Below are 26,757 nucleotides of genomic sequence, written 5' to 3' on the forward strand. Positions count from 1 at the left end.
GGTAAGTAGCAATGTAGAAATATAATGCCGTATGCCAAGGTCATTTAGGACAGGCAGCCACTGTGCAATGGGACCCTGCACTGTGTATATTCTAATGAATGAATTCAGCAATACCAAATCACTGTGAATAAAACTGTGATAAAACAAATGTATATAGGACCAGTCTATTATCATATTTTTTTCAAATTCTAACAATTTTCTTTTGCCTTTGTATTGTCTGCCAATGGGGGTGCTCAAGCTTTTTTTTCTCTCCATTTGCAGGCCTCCCTAAGCCTTTTTCTTTTTCTACTTTCTCTCTTTTCCTCTTCATTACCGGGCGGAGAGGATGGGATCTTGGTCGGGTATTCACATCTGGTCACGGTGACTACTCAGCCTGATTAGACTCTTTGTCGTGAGGTAAGGAGGGTGGACTAACGCTTGGGAGAGCCTTCACTTTGAATATCCTGCATTGCGGGGAGGAGAGCACAGGAATCCTGGCTGGAGATCTATATTTTGGTTACAGTGACCGTACAAGCCCGATTGAACTCCTCTTGTCGTAAGACAAAGAGGGTCAATGACGTCCGGTGAGTAGGGATCTATATCCCATTCTCGCCTGTTTTACTTTTGGAAAGGAATGTGAAACAAACACCTTAGGATATCGGTGGTTGTATGCAGTAAGGTCTACAGGTGTATCTGATAGATCAGCCACATAGGAATACGGATTGCACCAATTTGATTCATGGACTAGAATACATTTTGTCTCCATTCCTTAATTATTTTGGGAAACACTGTTAGGAGTGCGTTTCACATTGTTCAATTTGTTTGAAACTCAGCATACAATTATTTAGTTTTTTGGCTCACAACTGTATTTTCATTTTTTTGTCTGCACATTGTCACTTTATTTAGCAAGCACTGTTAATCACTGAGCTTTTCTTCTGTGTTGTTTATCATAGTAAATACCTGTAGGTACAATGCATGTTTAGGAGATGTTTACTTTAGCAGAGTTGGCTATGTCATGGCACATGCTCACCACCCTCTCAATGGATGGCATGCCGTCCATAGAGAGAGCTGTTCCGCAGTCGTGACTCCCACATCATTGTGGTTTAACCAATCAAGTGGCTGCTGCCGGTGAACCCAGAAGGAAGTTGTGTGACGAGGGAAGCCCTGTCAGCAGTGACAGTGCACCACTGGAGGGTCTTCGGTTTCAGGTAAGTCTTTGATAATTAGCTAGTATGCAATAGATACTAGCACATTATGACATTAATTTTCAGGGAGAAGATTTTTTTTTTGTTGGTGGTGGTTTACTACCGCTTTAAAGCCAAATTACAGCTAAATATTTATTTATTTTTTAGTTTTGGACATGGGATGGGATAGAACATACTTCAAATATCCCTTTTGGGAGATTTCTTCTCACTTTTTGTCAGAACACAGGGACACAAACTGCAACAAAACATGTTTTTTAATTAAATGGGATTCAAGTCCCCTGTCAGGTCATTATTATTGTCTGTAGCTTCCTGTTACAGGGACAACTGCTTTTCAAATGTATTCTTCCGTTGTCACAGGAACAGGCAGTAATGGTGAAATCTCCCAACCTGGGTCACGGACAACAACAACTGGTGAATGAAGAGTCAAAAGGTTTATATAAAATAAATAAATAAATAATAAATAAAATGTTTTTGCAATACGGCTTCATAAAATAAAACTATGCCTATGAAATGCATTGGGCTTGATTTACTAAATGCAAATATGCTGTTCACTTTGCAAGGGGAATTTCCCTTAGTTTAGTGCAGTGTTTCTCAAATCCAGTCCTCAGGGCCCCCCAACAGGTCACGTTTTCAGGTTTTCCATTATTTTTCACAGGTGATTTGATCAGTTTCACTGCCTTAGCAATTACCACAGCCGTTTCATCTGAGGGAAATCCTGAAAACATGACCTGTTGGGGGGGCCTGAGGACTGGATTTGAGAAACACTGGTTTAGTGAATGAAGTGAAGCTTAGCTGACTTCTAGCATCCAATCACGTGCAAGCCAAACATATTTTTTTTTTCTTTTCATTTTATGTGATTATATGAAAGTTATTGTAGGACTAGGTACCCATATAGATGCAGCACCCTCCTAGGTAGGTGCTAGAAGAGAGTATAGCTTTTCGTCTTTCTGCCTAGCGGATGATGGTCAGATAAAACTCTGCCTAACAGAGAGCAGGATAAATTGGTTAGGTCTGATCATTGTACAGGTGAAGCTCAGCTTGTTCTGACTGTCCCCCACTGGTCCAATAGGGAGACATTTTGGCCAGTGGGAGGGGACCTTACAAGTGAGTGCACAGACTTTCTTACAGCCCTGTCAATTCGCAGAGGAAAAGTGCTGCATTGTATTGTGGGATACTGTATCTAAGGCAAGAATACATGTGCTCAGAGTTAGTTGAGTCAGGGAACAGAGCCCAGGAGGAGCCCTCTCTTCTGTGGAGGAGGCCATGCGGCCGGGTGATCGACCCAGGGGCCTGGAGAGAGAGAAAAGCTGAACCCAGGTCCTGCAGAGCTGACAGTGGAAGGGAGACACCAGGAAGGATTGGATTCTGCCTACTGTGAGTACAGATCTGTGTCTTTGGGGCCTGTCAAGTGAGGGCCATCCCTTCAGCTAGAGAAGTGGACGGGTGTCAGTACAAAGGGGATGCTAGAGAGTAACCTGAAGATAATTTAGTGCATCAAGTCTGCTGCTGGAGAGAGCAAGAAGACTTAAACCTTCCATACATGTGGCTTTATGGTTAAAGCATTGTGACTGCTATCTCAAGTAATCCGCTGAGGTCAAGTGAGAGTTGTCCTTATCTATTCTGAATAGTTCCAGTTGGAGTATCCCACTCATCCCTTCTTCCATCCAAGTTCCAAATAACATACAAAAACCCAAATACTCTGGACTGGTCTTTGATTAACAATCAAGCCGGAGTAAGGATAGGACAAAAGGGAACTCCTAGCAACAAAGCAGGAACCCCTAGCAACCAAGCGGGTAACACACTAGCAACCAAGTGGGACACCCCTAGCAACCCCTACAGGGACAGCGCTAAATATTTTTTCTCATAATCCTTATCCCATACTATTATGTAGCTAGTGTGGACAAAGTTTGTAGTGTAGGTCAAAAAGACAAAATGGAGTTGATTTATAAAACTGGAGAGTGAAAAATCTGGTGCAGCTGAGCATGCTAACCAATCAGCTTCTAATTTTCGCTTGTTCAATTAAGCTTTGACAAAAAAAAAAACTGGAGCTGATTGGTTTCTATGCAGAGCTAAACCAGATTTTGCACTCTGTAGTTTTAGTAAAGCAACCCAAATGGGTTTGATTCACTAAAGGCAAATAGGTTGTTCACTTTGCAAGGACATTTTTCTTCTGTTTAGTAAATGTAGTGAAAATTCCATTTGCATAGAATGCCCAATCATGTGTTATGATAATCCAATTAAAAAGGAAAAAATATAAAAACAATTAAAAACAATTGAAATGTATTTTTGCTTGCACATAATCGGATGATGGAAGTCAGCAGAGCTTCACCTCATTCGCTAAGCAAATGAAAAACTCCCTTGGAAAGTGAAAAGTCCCTTGAAACGTGAACAAATATTTTGCAATCACACATGGTTTTTGGAGTCATACAACACAGCTCAGAGAACCTTCTTTGTTTACATCTATATATGATATAGATATGATATATATGATCATCAATACTTGGCTGACTGGTCAGTTTTACGCTTAACTTATTGCACTATTTCGTGCCCGTCATAAATGACTCTCAACTTTGTTGGATTAGCACTTTTATTACAATAAAGAAAGCAGTACAGAAAAAGGACAAAAAAATGTAGTGCAAAGACATGGAGGACTCGTCCACACAAGCAGTTCCCCAATCTCAGCTAAACACTGTTTTCTGTTTCCAAAGTGGTCCATCTAGATGGCAGCATTACCTGCTTGTCAAAGCTGACCACAGAAAAATTATGTTTTATGTAATTTATTCTGTTGCATCCTGCCCAGAGAAAAGAGGCCAGATAGCACAGAGATCAAACCTCTGCCTTGTATCCTCTGTAGCCAGAGATGTAACTGAAATCTACCCATGACCGCTCACGCTTTAAATATTCTGTATGGATTTTTTAAATATAATCCATTGTAGTTTCTCTGTTTTTTTTTTTTTTTTTATAAATTAAGCCTCAAATTCCTTATATAGGTACAAACAGAAGATAAAAGGCAAATGGTTGCTGGAAATATGGCTTTATAATGCGTAGAATGTAATGTATACCACTGATAGGTTAAAGGAAGTAGCAGCCATACATGACTGTACTAATATCGAGGACCAGGATCAGAGGACCCCTCTGCTTTAAGTATGGTTACACCCTAACCAGGAGTACATTCAGACTTGAGACACGTCTTATGTGAACGTGTCCTCGTACAAGGCCTTATTATACAATACATGCAAAAACATTTATTTTTTCGCTTTCTGGGCTACAGACATTTTCTGTTCTTGTTCTTTCAACATCACTCAAATTACAAATGGAGGTAGCAGGGTAGGTGTATCGGTTCAGGATGTTTAAAGGCAATTTCCCAGGCTCAGGAAGCTTTAGAACACCCATGGCAGCCCTTTTCATTCTACAGTGTTTCTAGTTCCTCAAAAATGAACAATTTGTACAATATAATTAGATAGAATAACCAAGAAGTATAGCATTTTTTTTCCCAATGACACAATAGGAAGAAATGGGAAAGCTCTTCAACATGAACATGGAGAACATTTAAATTTGATAGTGATCCTTTAGTCTTCCTCACTCTATTGTATTGAAAATGGCAATTCAGGCAATAAAAACACCTCAGCAGTAACTAGTGTTGAGACCAGCATTTGGTCAATAAGAACACCTGAATGGTAACCATCATTTGATAGACTGAAGCTAGCACCAACTTGACAAAGTTTTTGGTTTTAAGGCAAGAAACGTTGGGCAGAAGTTCATATATCATTATGAATGCCACTTTTTTGGAGAATGTTGGCCTTTCCATTGTTGCACTATTTCTGTCCTACATACAGCAATGACACAGTGACATTAAATCACTGGCCAGATGACGACCCTACAAAACAATTTGGCAATTGCAAAGGGGCTGTTCATATTTTTAAAGACCTGCTATATTTGAGGCCAAATGATCTTTAAAATAACACTGCATTACTTAACTTAAAGCAGTAAGCACAGCAGTTACTTTGCAGTTTATTTACCTCACATCGAAAGGGTTGCTTATCTTCCATCGGATCTAGTGTATATTAATTAACTTCAAGTAACTCATTACAACCTAAGCATTCTGTACTTTGAAATTCCACTAAAAAAATTGTCTTTACAATGTCATATACACATGTAAGTAGATAACATACATAATGTGGTTTTATTAAATGTCTAAACATCAATAATTTTGTTAGTAGATTTATTTTTTAAATCAAAGAATAATGTCTGTAGCCATTAGCAATGGTATTATTCTATTCATATTTCATAACATAAAACAAGGTTACAATTTACACCACAGAATAGTTAAACTCAATTCAAGCTAAAGAAACATAACATAACATAAATATAAGCATGAAACACTTCAGCTAATATTAGCCTTAGTTTACATAAGTTTGTTTTAAAAGCACTGCATTTTAGTAAAATTATTTTCAGAAATGCAACTGAATATTATAAATCTAGAAAATAAGACTTACATATTAAAAATTACCAATTAATTAAATTAGTAGAGGCAGCCATTTTTAGGGCAGAATTGTAACAATAGGAATGTCCTGAAATATTAAATTGTCAAGATTTCATGGTCATTACTAAAGAGACATCACATCTCTATTAAAAAATATATGACATGCATGCCAACAGCGGTGATATATTTTTTTTTTTGGGGGGGGGGGGATATTTTCCCACACACAGCATTCTTTTTTCTTTGTGACTTCATAGAAAAAACTGTCATCTGCCACTTATATTGATACTTTGGCAAAAACTGCAACATCTATGTATCAAAAAAGTCAACTCGAACAAAATTTTTCATAACTGTTTATTAAAGTTTTTAGCACTCATAGACCAAGTAACTTAGGTATAATGGGTTCACTTATATTTTCCACTATTTAAAAAAAATTGTGCACAATTGACATTTTTTATGTTATAAACTATTTTGTTGCAAAAGACAACCTAGAGGTTATATGTATTCTACTTTTATAGGCTAAATCATCAGAAAGCATACTGTGCCTAGAAAAAGTCTGCCCTACCCAAATCTATTTTAAAATGCATTGAGTTTTATATTCACCGCTTTTGGTCATGCATGCAAGTTCACGTAGTTCATCATAGAATATAAGTCAGTTTCCAGTATTACAATATCATGTAACATTGTTGCCCAGAATCACAAAATAGCTGCCTATATAATATGTTCTATAAATTTAAATTTATGTTGAGTTTCTGAATCCTTTGGTCTAAATACATAGATTAAGGCTGTTTAAGAAAAGAAGCAATTTTAATAATTTCTGTGTTTTCTTCAAATATCTAGATAGGGTAACTAAATGTATTTGGGAGTTTGAATTGAGTACAGGCCCAGGAACAATATACCTTTTGTACATTTGGAACATTACTTTAATGCCGTTTACTATACAGTTAAATTGGTCATTCTAATAAGTGTGCTTGGGGTACATTTTGAGCAAAACGCTGATACTTTCTTGTTATATATTATATAATAATATAATATTATATAATTGTGTTTATTATAGGAGATTCAGACCCAAATACTGTCTGTCTGTCTCATATATTCAGCATTAAAAATTTGAATCAATACATCTAAGCCCTTGTACACATGGTCGGACATTCCGACAACCAAATCCGTCGGATTTTGTCAGACGGATTTTGTCTGAAACTGTTGCATACACACAGTTGGACAAAGTTGTCAGAAAATCCGATCGTACTTAACGTGATGACATTATTTCGTTAGGACGGGACTACGTTCAGGCTAGTAGCCAATAGCTTTGGTCTAGGAATTTGATCTGAGCATGCGTGGCACTTTGTCCGATCGGAATTCTCTACACATGATCGGACAAAGTCAGATCGGATCATGTTGTCGGAAAATTTTATAGCCCAGCTGGAAAACTTGGTCCGTCGCATACACGACGGAAACAGTCCGATGGAGCCCACACACTGTCGGATTATCCGACAACACGGTCCTATCGGACATTGTCCATCGGAATGTCCGACCGTGTGTACAAGGGCTTAGAGTATAACATTTAAATGTAGAAATTAGCATTTAATTAAAATATCCTAAATAGTTGGACCAATTTCTTTTTGTTTTTCTTCATATTACGGAATGTTAAATCACATTATTAGTCAGTGGTTACTAAGCAATATTACTCAATCTGCCACCCCAAAAACACATACAGTTTAGTTTCTAAAAAAACATTCTGCAAGTAATAAAAAGTGCAAAGGTCAAACAAAAGGCGCAAAAAGTGATTCAGCAAATACAATTTTAATCATAAAATGATTCTGAATTATTAAATTAAGCAATCACATAGCATCTTGTTAACATTCATGATCAAGAATAGCAGTTAAAATAAAAGCACAAAGAGTATTATTAGTTCACAATTTCCTGGCAATCCAGATGTCATAGGAAAGACGTTAGCAATATACATGAAGACAAAAGCTGACTGCCTGGTTCATAAAATACATAGTAAATGAAGAGCAACTGGGCACAGGCAATGTGTGCAAATATTGCAATTTGCAACATGAAACTTTAGCTTGTATATTGATTTTTTCTTTTTGCAGAAGCAAACTGCTGCAGTCTTTTTGGTTCTGTGCAAATCAACATATTATGAAGAGAAAAACATATACATACAATGTCTGAGCGGTTTGAGCTTTTTCTGATTTTTTTACAGAAGAAAAAAAAAACATAGATTAGTCTATTTTTATGTTTTTGTTTATTTTTTACAGAAAATATGGTAAATAGTTAAAAGTGCAATTGAGGTCTCACACCTTTTTATCTCTTTATCACTCTGTGCCCTGGCATGTTATGATTTGTGACTGATTTTTAATTGTAACTGTTTTAAAATAACTCTTCTCTCTGGTGTTCTGTGCTGGCATGGCTGAGAAACAGTTCTCACACAGACTTGTTTTGCAGAGAAGGGCTGGGTTGTGTCAAACATGTTCTAATTACAAAGTCAACTCTGGTGCCTATTCTGCAGAGACATTTTTAGGCATGGTGCACAAATGCTGCAACAGGAAAGTGGAATTAATACTATAAGGTTGTTAGTACAATATTTATATGCCTGTATATCATTTCTGTGACTTCAATTGTGCTTTAATTCACTAAACCCTGGTTATATGTTTTAAATGTCAAATGCAATGCTATTATCTTCTTTTGAATGATCATTTTAAAATTATCACTAAAATTCAAATTGGATTGTGTAAAATATAATTAATATAGAAGCCAGGCATTTAGTTAATATGCTTCTGTGAATGGAAATGGTACTAAAAATTCAGCAGGAGAATTTGTTCAGGTCTTAATTAAATTGTATAACCATCTCCCTTTACAAAAAAAAATTGTATAACTATCTAATAAAATTGTTGCTCTCTCCATAATGTATAGAGAAACCTTCTGAACTTACTGGGGGGAAACCATCTGTTAAAGCAGAAAGTGTTTAGTCCTGAGTCCTAATACATTTTGGTTTCATGGTAAAGACTAAGGTCATTGTGGCCTTATTAGTACAACTGAAACAACACAGTTTAGAACTGACCGTAATATTTTTTTTAATGTGCAGTAACGGTTACATTTAGTATTTAGGACAAGCTTTCTGTGTATACCTCTTCTTCTAAGGTCTGAGTAGTACTGATACACAAAGCCCCAGCAAAAATTTTAAAAACAACAATCTTTGAACAGAAGTTAAAAATAACACAACATATGGCAAATAATGGAGAAAACTAGTCAAATAAGAAGGAGAGTTATTGATAGGGAAGGGGGGAGAGTCAGAGGCTAGTATGGTCATACAACTCTTTGGTAGTGATTTAAAAAAAGGAGGCCCATATTCTGTCTATTATATTTTGTGTCAATATTTCCTTGACAAACCAAAACATTCATGTCGCTCAAACACTGGTCTGGTTGTGAGAAATGGCATCCACCAGGTATGCAGTTATCCTCTTCCTTATGTTCTTTTAGACTAGGTTCACACCAAATTTGGTGGGAGTGTGTTGGGTGGCTATACCAGCACAATTTCACGCAGGACCAGGGAAAATGCCTTGTCTCCCTATCGCCCCTATCACTATGTTGATTTTGGATGGACCACACCGCCCACCAACCACCGTTGTGCATTGCAGAGGTTGGTGTGAACGAGCCCTTATGGTGTATCTATAAAGAGTAATTATTTTTTCAATTTCTGGCCAGTCTTACCAATGTCCCTGGTTGTACCTGTTGCATTGAATGAGATACATCACATTACTGGAGGCGCAGCTGTATGATCCTATAATACTGCTGGTTCCTTTTGAGTGTGTGAAACTTTTTACGGAATAATGTGACTGCACAGTTTGCAGGAATTATCGTTGCAAGGTTTTATTTCTTTGTGTCCCTATAATCAAAATGATTTTTTTCTTCTAGTGGCTGCTTGTCTCATGATCACCAGACATTAGAAAAAGGAGACGGCAGCCAATCTGTCAGAAGTGATTTTGGTAACCAATTCAATCTATTCATTCGGAAAACTGATAGCCCTTTGATCTACCTCCCCGGAGGTCTTCAAATCCAAATGAAAATATAGCTTACTCTGGTATTCTAGCAGAAATCCCGATATAATCCTCCGCACTTGACCCAAGTAGTCTGCTTTACTTTCTCTACTTACATGTAACTGTACTCCACCCCAACTGTATATATATGTATTGATTTTATTGTGACCTGCGAGGCCAACCCTTTTGTACTCATTTTATAAGCTACTCGCAGTTGAAGGCTGTTTGTTTTCAGAATTCTCTAATAAAAAATTACTGGAAAAATAAAATACAAAATTAAAGTTTCCAGCTGACATATCTGCACCTCTATGGAAGACATGAATGTTTTGGTTCTTAAAAGGGATTTTAAAACTACTCAAGAAAGGAAAACTTTGAATTGCCGTGATACTTTGTTTGCAGCATAAAATAACAGGCTGAACAGTTTTATGGCCATTCTTATAGTTATGACTTTTTTCCGTCCCTCTCCCATTCCATAACTTTCTTCTTTACCTGACAAACATTCCCATTTTAATTACCACGTGTTGTGTTTTTTTTTTCCATCTTTTCAGAGATTGTTAACATTTTGCTAATGCTTAGTTTATCAGTACTGCTTGAACCTTAGAAAAAGGGGCTATACCCTGAAAGCTTGTCCTGAAAATGTAATGGTTAGTGCAAATAAAAAAATTATGACAGGCAGTACTCAACTGTGTTATGGTAAAGACTGTGAATTCCATAACAGGAATGACCTCTACAGAGTCTCATGTGGCGATATTCTGTGTAATATTTTATGACCAAGAATCCCACTTACTGCAGGAGACTGCATATATTAGTAAAAGGACAAACCTCAGAATCTCAGCATGCTGGAACTGTGCCTGAGCATTACCTAGCAAGACTGCAGAGATTTGAATGTAGTCATTATGAGATCATTTTTGGAAGTCAAAATGTTATTTAATTGTGGGTGATTTTTCAGTTCTTTAGTATCAAATACAACATACCAAATGCCTCCAAAGTACTTTATGAACCAGAGTCAGCCTTTGTTTAACTTAATGTTACGTTAATCAGCTTTAACTATCACCGAGTCACAAACCAGACACACTGCTCCATTTTCTCTTTTAAACTGAGTCTCCTACTGAATCCAAATCATCCGATGACAGGTGACGATACAGGTCCTGTAAGATGAAGTGTATTATAGATTTGTTCACCTGTTATTCCTCTTATCAAATATATATATAGATTTTTCATAATTTTCATTAACTAATGACACTGCACAGAATATAACAGGAAATATCAATCAATATTTGTAAAAAAAAAAAGTAAAAATATAATGAGTTTATTGGTTCAGCATCATTTAAACAAAAACAAAAACAACTTCAATAAAAAAGAGACTGTAACAAAACAGAAGAAATTCTGTGCCAAATTTAAGACAAGGTTTTTAATGTTACATTTCATATTCCTATTCTTTGTTGGCATTTGATGGTTTTAACGGAAACAACCAATAACATATTAACTTCAGGCCTAGATCTGAGAGCATTATTACTAGATCTTTGAAGAAACACTCAATTTTTGCTTTAAAAAAAATAAATAAATAATAATAATAATAAAAATAATAGCATACAAACTAATTCAACTGCTTATATATTTTTACAAAAGTAGGTAAGGACCTTTAAAAAATGTTTGCAAAATATTTGCAAGACATATAGTTTAACTGAAGGGACTTGAGTCTATCCAAACAAAATGGCAATTTCACTTTAGAGATAAACTGAGATTTAAGTTTAAGACATGTTCCAAAGTGGTGTTTCTGAAACTGTGGTCCCTGTATTTCTGTAAGTCCATGAAAGGGAACAAGGGAGTGTCTTGTCAACCTGGTATCCTCCTAAAATTAGTAATATTGTTGGTGGTGATTGGCAGCAGTAAGAAGAAGTGTTGGCTGCAGTGGCTACCCAGCCCAGCTGCAACTAAATATGGATGACAGTAAGAGAAAGCCTATTGCAGGCTCTATGGGCATGATTCACTAAAGGCAAATAGACTGTGTACTTTTGCGAGTGCAGTTCCTTCAGATCTTAGTAAATGAGGTAAAGCTTCACTTTACAAGGAATACCCAATCACGTGCAAGGGAAAAAAATGCATTTTTGCTTGCACATGATTGGATGATAGAAGTCAGCAGAGTTTTCCCTCATTTACTACGTTTTGGAGCAACTGCATTTGCAGAGTGTAAACGTGTACAGTCTATTTTCCTTTAGTAAAACGACCCCTAAGTGTCTACAGTAATGGATCTGGGTGCTACTGTCCCAGTGCCATTGTCAAGATTAGCTAGATGGTAGGAAGGACAGAAGTGTTTGATAGAGGGCCTAGTTCATTACAGGTGAGCTGGAAGGAAATGGAGAATTCTAAATTGGAGGTCACAATGATAAATAATATAGTAAAACAATGGAAAATGAAGCAGCTCGGCAGCACAATTTTTTTTTTAGCTTAGAGGCGAGTGATAACGAATTGTATAAAGTAAAGGCAGCTGTGCAAGAAAGAGCAAAGAACCCATGTGCATAGACTAAGATTAGCAAAGAAGCAAGACATGACTAGCAATGCAGTAAAAATGAGAAGCAACATAGATCATAATATAGTGTGATAATAAAGAATGAATGCAGAGTGAGGCATCACAGGCAAATTGTAACAAGGTGTCAAAGACAGTCACATCCTCCTTTGTTAAGGTTGACGTGGTTGTACACCACATACATTACTGACTTAGTTTCAGATTTATGTACACAACCAGATGCAGCCCAACCCCCACCTGCATCAGGCTATGCCCAGAAGGAATATGTTTCATTGAGATGCTTTGCAATACACTCAGCAAGAAAGCCAAACTCTTGTGAATGAAGCAGGGCCACTGGTCATATGGTGTAATGAGCACAATAAATAGAAGGTAGACAAGTGTCCACATATATCCATAAAGTTTCATGAACTTTCCAACGTTGACAGCCACTGCTCTAAAGGAATGTGTTTTTGCTGTGCAGAGAAACCAGCCAGCTTCCAAAAAACATTTTATCATCGAAGATTTGAAAATAAATTAAAAAACCCAAATTATTATATGAAAAGGGAACACTATTCTAGATCCACTGTCTTTAGATAAGAATAATTTGTCATCTTCACTTGAGCTTTTAAAAAGGAACTCCAGGCACATTACATTCAGCAGTAAACAGGTGAATTAACCTCCCTGGCGGTATGATTCATTCTGGTTTTAGGTGCTAAAAGCGGTACAATTATTTTGCATGGAAATTTGTCATTTTATATTGTAGTCCTGTAATTCTTAGGAATAACTCTCTTAAATCTGTTCAAATCAGAGTCTAGCAGACATCCCGGGTATGATAAAGTTTATAATATAATAAATAATAATAAAAATTATTCAATAATGTAATCAAATCCAAAAACACAGAAATTTGCTCATTTTCAGAATTGTCGCTGTTATTAGATTTAGTGTTTGATGACGAATTTCCCCAAAAATCGCTATCGCTCAATTCTGCAAGTGATTCTAATTTATTATCGCTGTTTTCTAGTTGGTCTAAAATCACTTTTGACATAAAGGGACACTTTTTGGTTGCTATGGACAATCTCCAAATTCCAGGCAGAAAAAACAGTATTTATAATACAAAAGTGCATGCAGGGCACTGCACAGACCACTAGGGACAAAGGGGTGTGTATTTTTTTATACAGTACTGTAATCTGTAAGGTTACAGTACTGTGTGTGTTTTGTGTATTTAAACTTTTTTGAATTTGGCGCCGATCTCCGCTCCCGTGCATCGTAACGTCGCAGGGAACGGAGATCGGCGGATTTCGGGCACTGTGTGAATCGAGCGGAGGTCAGCTCGATCACACAGCGCGGAGGACATCGCTGGATGCAGGGGACAAGGTAAGTAACATCTCCCTGTATTCAGCGATGCGATCCCGAGTCTGGCTTGGGGTTACAGCTTATGATAGTAAAATCCTAACCCGAGCCAGACTCGGGATTACCGCCAGGGAGGTTAAAGCACCCCCCCCCTAAAACTTTTTTACCTGCCTGTTTGCAAGCTTCTCACAGCCAAGTGTATATTCTTGGCATGTCTTGGTGCCAAGATTAATAAGTGCAAGATTAATCTCCTGCACAGGAAGTTTGCCCAGCCTCAACAATTAAGCTGACTAAAGATGCCAAACTTCTTTGCAAGGCATTCTGTGATTGGAAAAGGAGAGATTGTGACATTCATCTGCACCTCCTCTATTTAAAGAACATCTTGCTCTAAGACTTTTTCTGAATAGAGGATTTGAAGAGTGAGCAACCCATTATCTCCAGCTCTAGCTCTACTGTACTCCAGTGGGAAGCATTAATCTCAAAACCAGACTTTTGGCACTTCCTGTACTGTACAAGCTGAATGAAAGTTTGCATTTTTCCAAATGCAGCAGCAGTGACACATGACATACATTTCATTAGAAGTAATTGATTTTTATAGTGCAAATGTCCAGCCTTGTTTTTGGCTGGAGTTCTCACCTTGCTATGGATTCAAAGACAACAATGCAGTAATGCATAATTTCATGGTGGCCTCAAAAAAGTGAAGGATCTAAAGCTGCCCTCAAACACTACAATCTGCTTGGTTAATATCTTTACAATCTTACGGTATAGCAGAAACTATGTAGTGCATCTTCCTAAACAGTGTAATCAATTAAAACTCAGTTAGGGAAAACTGCCGATATATATTTTTGGTAGAAAATCTAAAGGGGATTGCACAATTATGTTGTAATCTGTATAGCTTGTAAATATTTATTACAAGCAAGCTTCTGGAAGGGTGTCTTTCAAGCTCTGGGGACTAGGCTAACAGCCTCAACATTGTTGCCCTTAAAGTACAGTATAACCAAATCTTTGTTTTGGTTTTTTTCTTGGATAAACAATGTTTAGGTAAATGTATCACCCCTTACTCCTTGTACTTACTTGAGCCCTCACTCGATCCAGCACTGTGCTCATCTGTAACAGCTTTCTCCTCTCACTTCTCGGTCTCACATGCTTTGATGAGGCAGTTGGAGCTACTGGCCCCTACTGCTGTCAGTCAAACCCAGTGACAAGGGAGCAGACCTATTGACACAGGCAGCATAGCTTGGGATCAAGCCTGTAGGTGTGCCATGATAGGAAGCGGCTTCCTATTGTGGCACACCGAGAAGAGGAGGAGCCAGGGGTGCAGGCAGGGGACCTGAAAAAAAAAGCAGGTTTATACTTAACTGCTCTGGGCAATTTTTGCCCAGAGCATGAAAAATTTGTCATCATAAATTAGCAGCTGTACATTACAGTGCAAAAACACATTGAAAAGAAATTTTCCAATAAAATCAAAACACAGTGCCCATGCTAATAAAGTAACCTCTGCAGTTAACGCTTTATCCTACATTGAGCCCAAGTGGCCTATCCATGATCAGATCCACCGGGGCAAGCCCCGGTACATCCAACCACAGTGCCCATATATTTAAGCGTACTGCTCTATATTCTCCATTCTTAACACCTCGCCTACATTTTGTATCCCATTCCCCTATCGTTGGAGGGTCTTCCGATTTCCAATGAACCATAATCAGCTTCCATGTCTTGAGTAAAACTCTATGGATGGCCTCTCTGATATGTGATTCCCATTCATATTCTTCCAGTATACCCAACAGACAAGCTCTCGGGTCTAGGGTAGAGATACATTACATATTGAGTTAACTTTATGCACTACTCCCATCTGTCTACAAACACTTTAATGAATACTTTTACAATGGTCACCAGAACAAGAGGTGGAAGTAAATATGCCAATGGTGAGATCTGTTCTGGTGACAGCTCTCCAAGGGGGGACCCCCTTAATTCAGAGATTTTCTCTAATTTTCTGTTTGCATCTCTGGAACAGGAAGTCAAGAGAAATCACTCAAAAAGGACACAGGGAGCTATCATATTCTATCCAAAACTATAAAAAAAAGTTTAGGCTAGTTATAGACTTTAAGAGAACTAAATATGATTTGTAGACCTGCTCTGCTCCTCTGGTACCTAGAGTGACTGGATAAACCTAGGATGGTAAAAGGAAGGGAAGGAGGGGAGAGTGGTTTCCATCAAGGCTAGATACAAGTAACAGGAAAGTGGGGGAATTTTAGTGTTGCTTCTGTTGGAACGCACATGGGTGGGCACAGGCAAGATCCCAGATAGCAAGGATAACTTGCCACAAATTTGTGGCAGTGTTGAATTGGAAGTCTGTTAATTTGATGCACAGTTTCACTGGCAAGTTGTATACTTGCAGAGCACTTGAACCAGTTTTGAACCAGTTGTGACTTTTCCAATTTTTAGCAAATTTGCATGGCAAGTATCTAGCAAGAGCAAAGTTGCAGTGGTGAGTCTACAGCATGAAAATTCAGCCACAGTGACCCCTGTGGTGGGATGACTATTGCACAACATAACTAAACCAGAACTTTGCAGCAGACTTGCAGAATGTTTGCAAAGAAAGTTTATCTGGACTCATGCAATGCGGACTTGCTGCAATTGTGCAACAATTTGTGAAGCCTGGCAAGTCTATCAATAGTTTAACAAGTAATTTTCAAACTTGCAGGACAATTGCTTGCTATCTGGAATCATTCACATAATAATAAACGTGTAATAACTCAGACATCCAGTTCTTCTATTCACGTGCAGTTGTAGCTTTTCTTGCTTGGCTATGCCAAGCATTGTGGTCACATCCCCCTGCTGGATTTTCATTGGGAATAAACAAATTCCAAAAGGGGAAATGTTACCATATTGCCTGGCATAAAGCCCAGTTAGTTAAGTTACGGCTGCAGCATACGCAGGCGAGTCTCTCAGGGCATCCTTGAGAGATGAAACCCAGTGGGACTTGCCCTTTAAATTATGTATGAAGACTACGCTGATTTAAAATGTAACATTTTGCTTTACTAATATGTCTCCAATGTATATACCTGTCACCAGGAAACAGTTCAGAGATACTTTATAGTCTATGCACATTATTAACACACAAAACAACAATCACTGCAGAGTAAATAACCGCAAAAGATTTAATTTTAAAACTTTTCCAGTGTGTGTAATTGCAACAGCCCATTAGCAAAATCACACTGATGCTAGAGGGCACAATAAAGGCTGCATGTTCCCATCTGGCTAACCAGTGCTGACACACACATCTGCCATTACAACAACTTTAACATCAAAGTCTGGCACCAAGAATTCTCTCAAATCTGTGTTTCAACATGTCAAAACAAATGGGCTGGCTGGGCAGACCTTCCACATCTGAAGCAGGGAAAATAAACCCTTAATGGAAAGGAAATAAATCTTCAAAATTGGGGCATGCATTCCTTAATAAAAGGAACATCGTCTCTATACAGGCACCGGTTGCTAAGCAACCACACAGAGCATGATATCGGTTACACATACTTCTTACTGGGTTTATTTTTATAGAATACTTAGCTAATGATGGCAGGAGCTGGAGATAGTGCAGTTTCTATGTTCAATCACCACTTACACAGATCCAATTCACGTTAACATTCTCTAAGTTTAAATAAATCTTCACTAACAAGTACAGCCCTGATCTACACACAGTGGAAATCACCATCTTGTGTGCTGAGGTAATATTCAGAAGAAGAAAGCATACGTATATATACTAGAAAGCAGGCACATTAGGCGCTTAGAGGGTAACTCCACTTTCATGGGGGAAACAAAAAAGGAAATAAAGAAAAAAATATAGTGCATATAATTGCGACAATAATCATTTTGTAATTGAATGTTATTAAAATTTACCTTTCCTTTTCAAACTGCAGCCAATTTTCTGAGAATATATTGCTATATGGCTACCTTTAGTTTTCTGTATACAGAATGTGTATTAACCACTCCCCAGAAACATAATTTCCTGCTTGTGTGATTGGCTCACCAATTTTCCCCCGAAGTCTGCCTAAGATACAAGGTGGGGCAAAAAATTGTCCTCCCCTGACCACCTATGGGACAGTGGCAGGCAAAAAGATAGAATTTCTTGGTAAAAAAATAAAGTACCTTTTGATTGGTTATATTTAAAGTTAATATTTAAATATTAACGGGACTCAGCTTGTGCTGGAGGGTATAAATTCATGAAGACTGCGTCATAGAAACGACAGATGGCGCTGCTGAGACGATTAATGGAGCAGGCTAGATCGGAGGGAGTTGAAGATTGGATGCAGCTGTGTTTATCGCTGCCATCGGGTCCACAGGGTTCCATCTCTGCTAACTCAGTGCCTGCTGTTACGCCAGAGACGGAGAGTGTTCCATCAGTTTCGTTATTCCACCCCCCAGGGCTTCTGTTTCCTCCTCCGAGTCATGCAGCCTTGTCAGTTCAGCAACTGAACCCGCTTCTTCCTTTGTCAGCCGTCACTCAAGAGGCTTCGGGCACTGTTCGGAGTCAGCGTCCATCTCCAAGGATTGAAACGGACGCATGCACAATAAAGAGCAAGCCTAGTAATAGATGCTCAGCTAAGAGACCTCACCAGTTTGAACCCTGATTCCCTAATAGGGAAATGGAAAGGGGGAAAAAAGAACGAGGCAGATTACAAAGCCACGTGGTCGCTGTGGTATTGTTTTTTGGAACATGCTAATAATTTATTTGCTAAATTTTCAGAGAGTTCAGTTTTAGCCTTTTTGGATTTCTTATCGTCACGCAGTTATTCTTATTGATATATTCGAAAGACGTAATCTGGTGTTTCTTTTCTTTTTAAATTGAGAAGTATTCTTTCTTGCTTGACTTTTTTTTCAGTTCAACAAACGCTGAAAGGTTCTTGCAAAGGTAATTTTGTAGCAGAGAGTAGTCTGCCTATTGCCTCTGATCTTCTGAGCCATATCTGCTTAGCAACAGATTCGATTTGTTATTCTCAGTATGAATCGTTGTTGTTTAAAGCTTCATTTAGCCTTTGTTATTTTGGGGCTTTCAGGGTGTCAGAAATGATTCTGCGTAATGCTTTGGATAAGGTGGGATTATTGTTTGAGGATTTTTTCCTGGGTCCTGATTACGGTATGTCCAGCTCTTACTTTAGTAAAACAGATAAACTGGTTAAAAGTAGGTGGATTAGAGTGGGAAAAAATAATAATCTAATTATATGTGCTGTTTCTTTACTGTTGCAATTTTTGTCAGTTCGGTCTTTGTCTTCGGGACACCTATGTTTGCACCATTCTGGTTTGCCTTTGATTAGGTATCAGTTTCAATCTGTACTAAATAAATGTTTGTTTTCTTGGACTTGGTCACCTTCGGATTTTGTCACACTCATTTTGAACCAGCGATGCTACGGAGACGGCCAAGTTAGGATTATCTGGTGCTGATATCAAACATATTGGTGAGTGGAAGTCGGATTGTTATCTATGCTATGCATGCCCTAATATCTCCTTTTGAACTTTATAGGTGTCAAATATAATGTGCAAATAAAAGTGAAAATACTGCGCTAAACCACAATAGTGTCAAAAAGAGAATAAAAGGCAGCTAACACTCAAAAAAAGTCCAAACAGAATAACAATATATAAAGTGTAGCGCTACAAGAGAAAAACAAAGAACAGTGATGTCCTAAAAAATAGTGGTAAATAAACACATGAAAAGTCCAATGTTCACTGAGACCCGGTTCACACAGGGGCAACTTGTCAGGCATTCCGTTCTGTACTATGGAACCATTCTAATAGGAGCAACTCAAGTCACTCCGACTTAGAAAAAGGTTCCTGTACTACTTTTGGGGCAACTTCAGGTGACTTGCATTAACTTCTATACAGAAGTCATTTTGCAAGCTGCCGCTGAAGTCGCGTGCAGGTCACCTCTGTGAGTCGCGCTGCAAGTCATGCTGCCCCTGTGTGAACCGGCTCTGAAGGGGACTTTGAGAAATATGTCCAGATATGTCCATCCCATGCTTGATAGCAAATCTTCAATTGGACATGGACAACACAAACAATGTGCAAATAACTGCAGTTCTGAAGAAATTCTCAGTAAGAGGAGTAAGGTGGGTACTCTTACCAGATATGGTGGACCCACTAACCATTTGGTAGTAGGTCAATCAGGCTTATGTGGACCAAGTGCCACAGGGTTATGGTTGGCTGGGGAACGGTCACTCTATAAGGGATAGTTCCACTCCTCATCCGTGGTGGTCAGGCCGGCAACTCTTGTTTCCTTATGGTTCTCCAATGTAGTAAAGAACTTCCACCACACGGAGGAGTTGTCTGGAGTTTGTTGTTGCACACAAAAAGGACTCAATCGGACCAGGATAAAAGCAAAAGAAAATAGAAGGACTCCATATGGTGTAGGTCAAAAAAACCCTAATGCATTTATTGTAAAAAAAGTACATTAAATCAATGAGTATGGATACTAGTGATCACAAAAATAGGTAAAACTGAATAAAAAGCAATTTGGTGAGCAAGTGTAGCAAGGCTGACACGTTTCATCCTCAAAGACTTCTACTGGGTCAATTATAATGCTTGGGTTATTTGACATTGGTATATTTTTTGGTCCCACCATCGTGCTTTCCAGAGGATTTATGGCTCTAATTTGGGTCTGCCTTTGGCTGAATTTTGCATTTGGTGGTATGGTAAAAAAAGAATGATATGGTCTAATTTAAGGGAAACTTTATCGTTATTGTATTTCTCTTGGCCATCACCTAATATCATTGTTCTGCATTTAGCTGGCAATGATATTGACCATTGCAAGACTTTTGATCTTATTTCCCAAATTAAGTCTGATTTTTTGTGTCTTCATTCCGGATGCAATATTAGTTTATTCCGAAATTGTTCCGCGTTTGAATTGGCTGATTTCAAAAGAAGTTAGGCATTTCGAAAAAAAAATGGAAAAGAGTTAATAGGACACTAGCCAAATGTATTCTTTTATTACACGGACTGTCTTTTAGGCATGTTGATTTGGAGGGTGGCATTCAAGGCTTTTACCGGACTGACGGTGTTCATTTGTCCGACGTTGCCTTGGACAATTTTAATTTAGACTTACAGGCTTGGGGGGGGGCCAGGCTCATGAATAAGCCTGGCATCTGGATTAAATTGTATCTTTTTGTATTTAACCTGAGCTTTGATCGCTGGGTTATTATTATTCCTTTATCATTTATTAAAATGGAAAGTTAAATAGTCATAGTTTAAAATGATATTGTTATATATATGAAATATAATTTAAAGTTATGGAATGTGTTATTATTAAGCCTATAATAAAGAACTGCAGTCTTTTTGATCAAAGTCTGGTGTTACTAGTGATTTATTTGAATATGAATAAATTATACAAAGTTCTGACATAGGTACCTTTCCTCATTAGTGCCCAGTAGCTCCACACCTGACAGTTAATTATGAAACCACTCCCATTAGACCCACTCAGAACAGAGGCACAGACAAACACACAGGGATTTCTTCAGAATAACAAAAGGTAGGAATCTGCAACAAAGCTTGGTATAATCCTTCCAATGTACATTGATCACCCAGAGAGGAATGTTTTTTTCTCAACAAAAGTGGAGTTACGCTTTAAAGAAGCAATTAAAATGTCTTTATATTTGGCATATGTTGTACTTTTCAGATGCAGATCTTCTACTAGTTTGCTAAACAAAATGGTACTGGTTTAGCTAATGCTTTCCTGGCACTGGAATTCCACCCTGAAAATCAAAAGAGGCTGTTATAGGATAACGCTAAACAGTCCGTTCCCTGTACTGGATATGAGAAGGAGGGTTGTCTGGGTCATTTATGAACCACAAAACACATTATCATGGCGACTAGGGAATAACTATAGCCATAGTCCATGCAATTGCTATAGAGCACAAATATATAGGGGTTCCAGAACTGTCTGGCTACATTGTGATTTATGAAGGTAGCAATAGAAAATACATTTAGATAAAGTGTAAACACAGTTTCTTAACTCAATACAATAATTTGAAAGCAATTACTATTCCAGATCACTGCAGGCATTGTCTTTGAGACAGAGATTAGAAGGGCAGAGAGAGCCTTTATTGGTTTTGCTATGGCCCTATATAACAATTTGATAGTAGTCCCCACATACCATTGATTTAAACTTTTTAGCACATACTGTTGGTGCCTCGATACATTATAACCTTGGCACCCCAATATTACTGGGCCCCACATCAGCTCCATGGTCTATAGCTACATTAAAATCCCTGTGTTCTGCCCCATTACACACCTCAATAACACAACTAAAAAATGCAATTTTCAAAAACCCATACTGCTTTGCAAATAAGACTAAATAACCAATTTGGCCCCCTTCTAATTTGTATATACTGGGCTTGAAAAACAGAATAAAAGGAACAAACAGGACGAGGTCTCTTAAACTATTACATTTATCAGCATGAATTCAAAGCTATGACTATCTGCAGTAATTTATTCTTTGAAAAAAAAAATTGCGACTTGCGCTCTATAACTCCTGATAGCCATTTTTCAATTTAATTCTTTCAGTCAGCCTGCTTGAAAACTCAGACACAAAGTAGCAGGCACACTGTGACAGGCGGCTAAAGTATTGCTTTGTACTCCTTTCATCTTTAGGAATAAAACGGTGTTCACAAGAAGCTGTATGGACAAAGAGTTCAACGGTAACTCTGCAAAGATAGTATATCCTCTATTAAGCTGATATATAATTAATACGGTTATCCAACCATGCAGGTACATTTAAATAATAAGAGAATGATAAGATCTATCTATCTATCATGGCACCAAAACTGATGCATCAAGCTGCAATATGATATGACAGAATGATAAAGGGGGCATATTGAGTAATATTTCATGTGTGACAATGATTAAGTTTGACTTAAGTTCTTGCTAAAGGGAGGACATTTCAGAAAATATTAACTATTAGAAAGTTTCTCTTGAAAGTGTAACACCTAATTAGGAAAGCATGACCTCTTGGAGAACATAATTTATTACCTTGGCCAGTGGTGCAAAGTAGAAGTGCTACTAAGCCACTCATGGTATGCCCTGGCCATGGGGAACCAAGAGCCAAACTGATGGCCGCATATCGGCAGAATTGGAGGTAACAGTGACCGATATACGGCAGATGGGGAGCGGATTGCAGTAGTCATCAACAGGAGGAGACAAGACAGTGACGGGTGCAGGTGTGGTAAAGTATAGTGAGATTTGCACAAACTCCTTGCATAGCTTCAGGAAAACTGGGCTCAGTACACTGCTTAGGAAGGACCTGCATGAAGTGTGCTGATGGCATGCTTAGAGCAGTGAACACAGATGCTGTTTCCGATTAATGTTTACATACAGACGAGGATAACGTTTTCATTACACCCGCTGTTAATATGACATTTCCGGCTTCAAATACCTACAATGCAGATGAACACTGAGCATTATAGATACAGTGGTGTGAAAAAGTGTTTGCCCCCTTCCTCATTTCCTGTTCCTTTGCATGTTTGTCACACTTAAAGTGGAAGTAAACCCACTTTTTTAACTTTTACCTACAGGAAAGCCTATAATAAGGCTTACCTGTAGGTAAAAAAAATATCTCCTAAACCTGTACGGTTTAGGAGATATTCCCCTCGGTATGCGCCGCTGACTGCAGCGGCGCATGCGCACAAGGGGGTTCTCTCCGCGAAAATCCGGCAGCGCTCGTCCGGCCGGATTTAAATCTCCCGCGCGCATGCGCGGGAGTGACGATATCGCGGCTCCGGCCACTCACAGCGCCGGAGCCGCGATACCCGGAAGAGACGCCGAGGGAGCATGTCGGCTTCCTCGGCGTGGATCGGGCGAGATGTCGGGGCCTCGTTCTAAGGTAAGTATTTCATAATGAGCTAGTATGCGGTGCATACTAGCTCATTATGCCTTTTGCTTTGCAGGTTTTAAAAAAAAAAAAAAAAAAATGCGGGTTTACTACCGCTTTAAGTGTTTCGGAACATCAAACCAATTTAAACAATAGTCAAGGACAACACAAGTAAACACAAAATGCAATTTGTAAATGAAGGTGTTTATAATTAAAGGTAAAAAAAAATCCAAACCATCATGGCCCTGTGTGAAAAAGTGATTGCCCCCCTTGTTAAAACATACTATAACTGTGGTTGTCCACACCTGAGTTCAATTTCTCTAGCCACACCCAGGCCTGATTATTGCCACACCTGTTCACAATCAAGGCATCACTTAAATAGGAGCTGCTTGACACAGTAAGGTCCACCAGAAGATCCTTAAAAGCTACACATCATGCCGAGACCCAAAGAAATTCAGGAACAATTGAGAAAGAAAGTAATTGAGATCTATCAGTCCGGAAAGGGTTATAAAGCCATTTCCAAAGCTTTGGGAATCCAGCGAACCACAGTGAGAGCCATTATCCACAAATGGCGAAGACATGGAACAGTGGTGAACCTTCCCAGGAGTGGCCGGCCGCCCAAAATTACCCCAAGAGCGCAGCGACGACTCATCCAAGAGGTCACAAAAGACCCCACAACAACGTCCAAGGAACTGCAGGCCTCACTTGCCTCAGTTAAGGTCAGCGTTCATGCCTCCACCATCAGGAAAAGACTGGGCAAAAATGGCCTGCATGGCAGAGTTCCAAGGAGAAAACCACTGCTGAGCAAAAAGAACATCAAAGCTCGTCTCAATTTCTCCACAACACATCTTGATGATCCCCAAGACTTTTGGGACAACATTCTGTGGACCGATGAGACAAAAGTGGAACTCTTTGGAAGGTGTGTGTCCAAGTATATCTGGTGTAGAAGGAACACTGCATTTCATAAAAAGAACATTATACCAACAGTAAAATATAGTGGTGGTAGTGTGATGGTCTGGGGCTGTTTTGCTGCTTCAGGACCTGGAAGACTTGCCGTGATAAAAGGAACTATAAATTCTGCTGTCTACCAAAAGATCCTGAAGGAGAATGTCCGACCATCTGTTCGTGTACTCAAGCTGAAACGAACTTGGGTTCTGCAGCAGGACAATGATCCTAAACACACCAGCAAGTCCACCACCGAATGGCTGAAGAAAAACAAAATGAAGACTTTGGAGTGGCCTAGCCAAAGTCCTGACCTGAATCCTATTGAGATGTTGTGGTATGACCTTAAAAAGGCCGTTCATGCTCGAAAACCCTCTAATGTAACTGAATTAGGACAATTCTGCAAAGATGAGTGGACCAAAATTCCTCCAGGACGCTGTAAAAGCCTCATTGCACGTTATCGCAAACGCTTGGTTGCAGTTGTTGCTGCTAAGGGTGGCCCAACCAGTTGTTAGGTTTAGGGGGCAATCACTTTTTCACACAGGGCCATGATGGTTTGGATTTTTTTTCACCTTTAATAATAAACACCTTCATTTACAAATTGCATTTTGTGTTTACTTGTGTTGTCCTTGACTATTGTTTAAATTGGTTTGATGTTCCGAAACACTTAAGTGTGACAAACATGCAAAGGAACAGGAAATGGGGAAGGGGGCAAACACTTTTTCACACCACTGTAGAGCTCGCATTTCCCACAGTTAAAATGGCGTCTCTATTTGCACAGACGCAGTAGAGCGCTGCACCCTATTTAACAAGAGAGGTGCACCAATATGGCCGCTCCAGAGGACGTCGTAGTGACGAAACGCATAGGGAGTGGCCATAGTACGCACTCCCTCCGGCTTATAATGCTACGGCGGACGGCTGCTGTGTTTTTGTTATACGATTGACACAATGTGTAAATGTGAGTAGATTTTCTATACAATAAAGTGAACTTTGAGATGGTTTTACACTATGGATGCCCTTCTCTTTTACTGATACTTGCCTGAGGTACCCCCAACGGACCATTTAAAGGAACCCCCCAGAGGAAAACCAGACAGCGACACAGGGGCTCACATTGTGGCAGCGAGCTCATCCCCAAAGGGGGCAGATGATCTGGTGAGGGCAACAAGAGCTATTTTTGGATACACATGTTGGGGGATCTCTCTCTTTGAAGTGGAAACACTCTCTTTTTTCTCTGCACTGTTTGGACTGATTGGCTAATCCTGAGAATTTTTCAACACACTATATTTCACCTATTATGAATTTTCTTTTCACTATAGTCATTAATTAACCCCTAGCGGGTTTTGATCACTACTTTTCACAATATATTTTTCACCATCACATTTATCATTTTTGTGAAAGAAATTGTTTATGTCACATTTTATGGACTATTAACGAGAAGTCATTTATTGCATGCATATCAACTACACTTATTAGAGTGGCACAAGCATTTAACAAATTATCCATGCACGTTTAAAGTTGGTATATATACATACATTATTTTTTTTTATTTTTTTTCATAATATCTGCCAGTTATCAATTATACCATTCTAGGGACTTTAAAGGTATAGAGCCACATCTACTTTCTCCCTTTACTTCGGTCAAGAATTCATGCAGAGGTTCAATACATGGCATTCCAAATCACAGAGTTATCAATACACCCAGGAAGCTAGTGCAAACAAACGGCACTGAGTAAGAGGAAGTGCTGCTATTTATGGGATGCTTGATTGTACTTTGTCCGCAGCTGGCAGCAGGTGGGGCTAGTGAGTCCAGAGCTCCTCCTTGGCACAACAGGTAAGACTGCAACTGTGGTACCAGGAACATCCCTTTCAAAAACAATCAGGTACATGACAGGGCCTCCTCCCCAGTGGACCCCTCCGGGGGCCCAGCGGGGCTTAGCAGGAAAGGAGGCATGGGAGTCTCGAATAAGAGCTGGGGCATGCAAATCTTTGGCTGGGATCCAGTAACAGTCTGTGATGGGATATCCTTTCCAATGAACCAGACACCGTAGGCCACGACACTGCCTTCTAGAATTAAGAATCTTATGAGACTTCAAACTCCATTTTGTCCATCAACAAGAATAGCAGGAGGCAGCTGTTGCGTTCTGGAGTAGCGATTGAAAACTGCCTTTTTGAGGAGGGAAACGTGGAATACGGGATGTATCTGGAGAGAGGGGGGCAATTTCAATCGATAGGAGACTGGCCCAACTCAAACAATAATTCTTTAAAGACCAATGAATCGAGGGCCCAATTTGGTAGAAGGTTGTTTCAGTCTCACATATTTGGTTGATAGCCAAACTCTGTCCCCCACCACATATGGAGTTATATGGCATCGTCGTTTGTTGGAAAAAAGACCATACTTGCCTG

The 26,757-nt window shown here is 38.9% G+C and overlaps 1 protein-coding gene across 5 annotated transcripts in view; it reads right to left on the reverse strand.

Moving 5' to 3' along the window:
• DCLK1 (doublecortin like kinase 1) overlaps positions 1-26,757 on the reverse strand; it is a 551,424-nt gene that overhangs the window by 181,812 nt on the left and 342,855 nt on the right. Inside the window, exon 7 of one of the 5 annotated variants that reach the window (XM_077484141.1) lies at positions 10,774-10,855. The exons of 3 other annotated variants lie outside the window; for them this stretch is intronic. In XM_077484141.1, the coding sequence (XP_077340267.1) occupies positions 10,799-10,855 (57 nt within the window). In that variant the 3' untranslated portion in view covers positions 10,774-10,798. Of the gene's footprint in view, positions 1-10,761; positions 10,856-26,757 lie in introns of all 5 variants that reach the window. One more of the 5 variants, XM_077484142.1, reaches the window with a different exon arrangement.

Source organism: Lithobates pipiens, unplaced genomic scaffold (assembly GCF_037356315.1).
Source record: "Lithobates pipiens isolate NorthernLeopardFrog02 unplaced genomic scaffold, aLitPip1_a1.2 Scaffold_16, whole genome shotgun sequence".
NCBI classification, from domain to species: domain Eukaryota; kingdom Metazoa; phylum Chordata; class Amphibia; order Anura; family Ranidae; genus Lithobates; species Lithobates pipiens.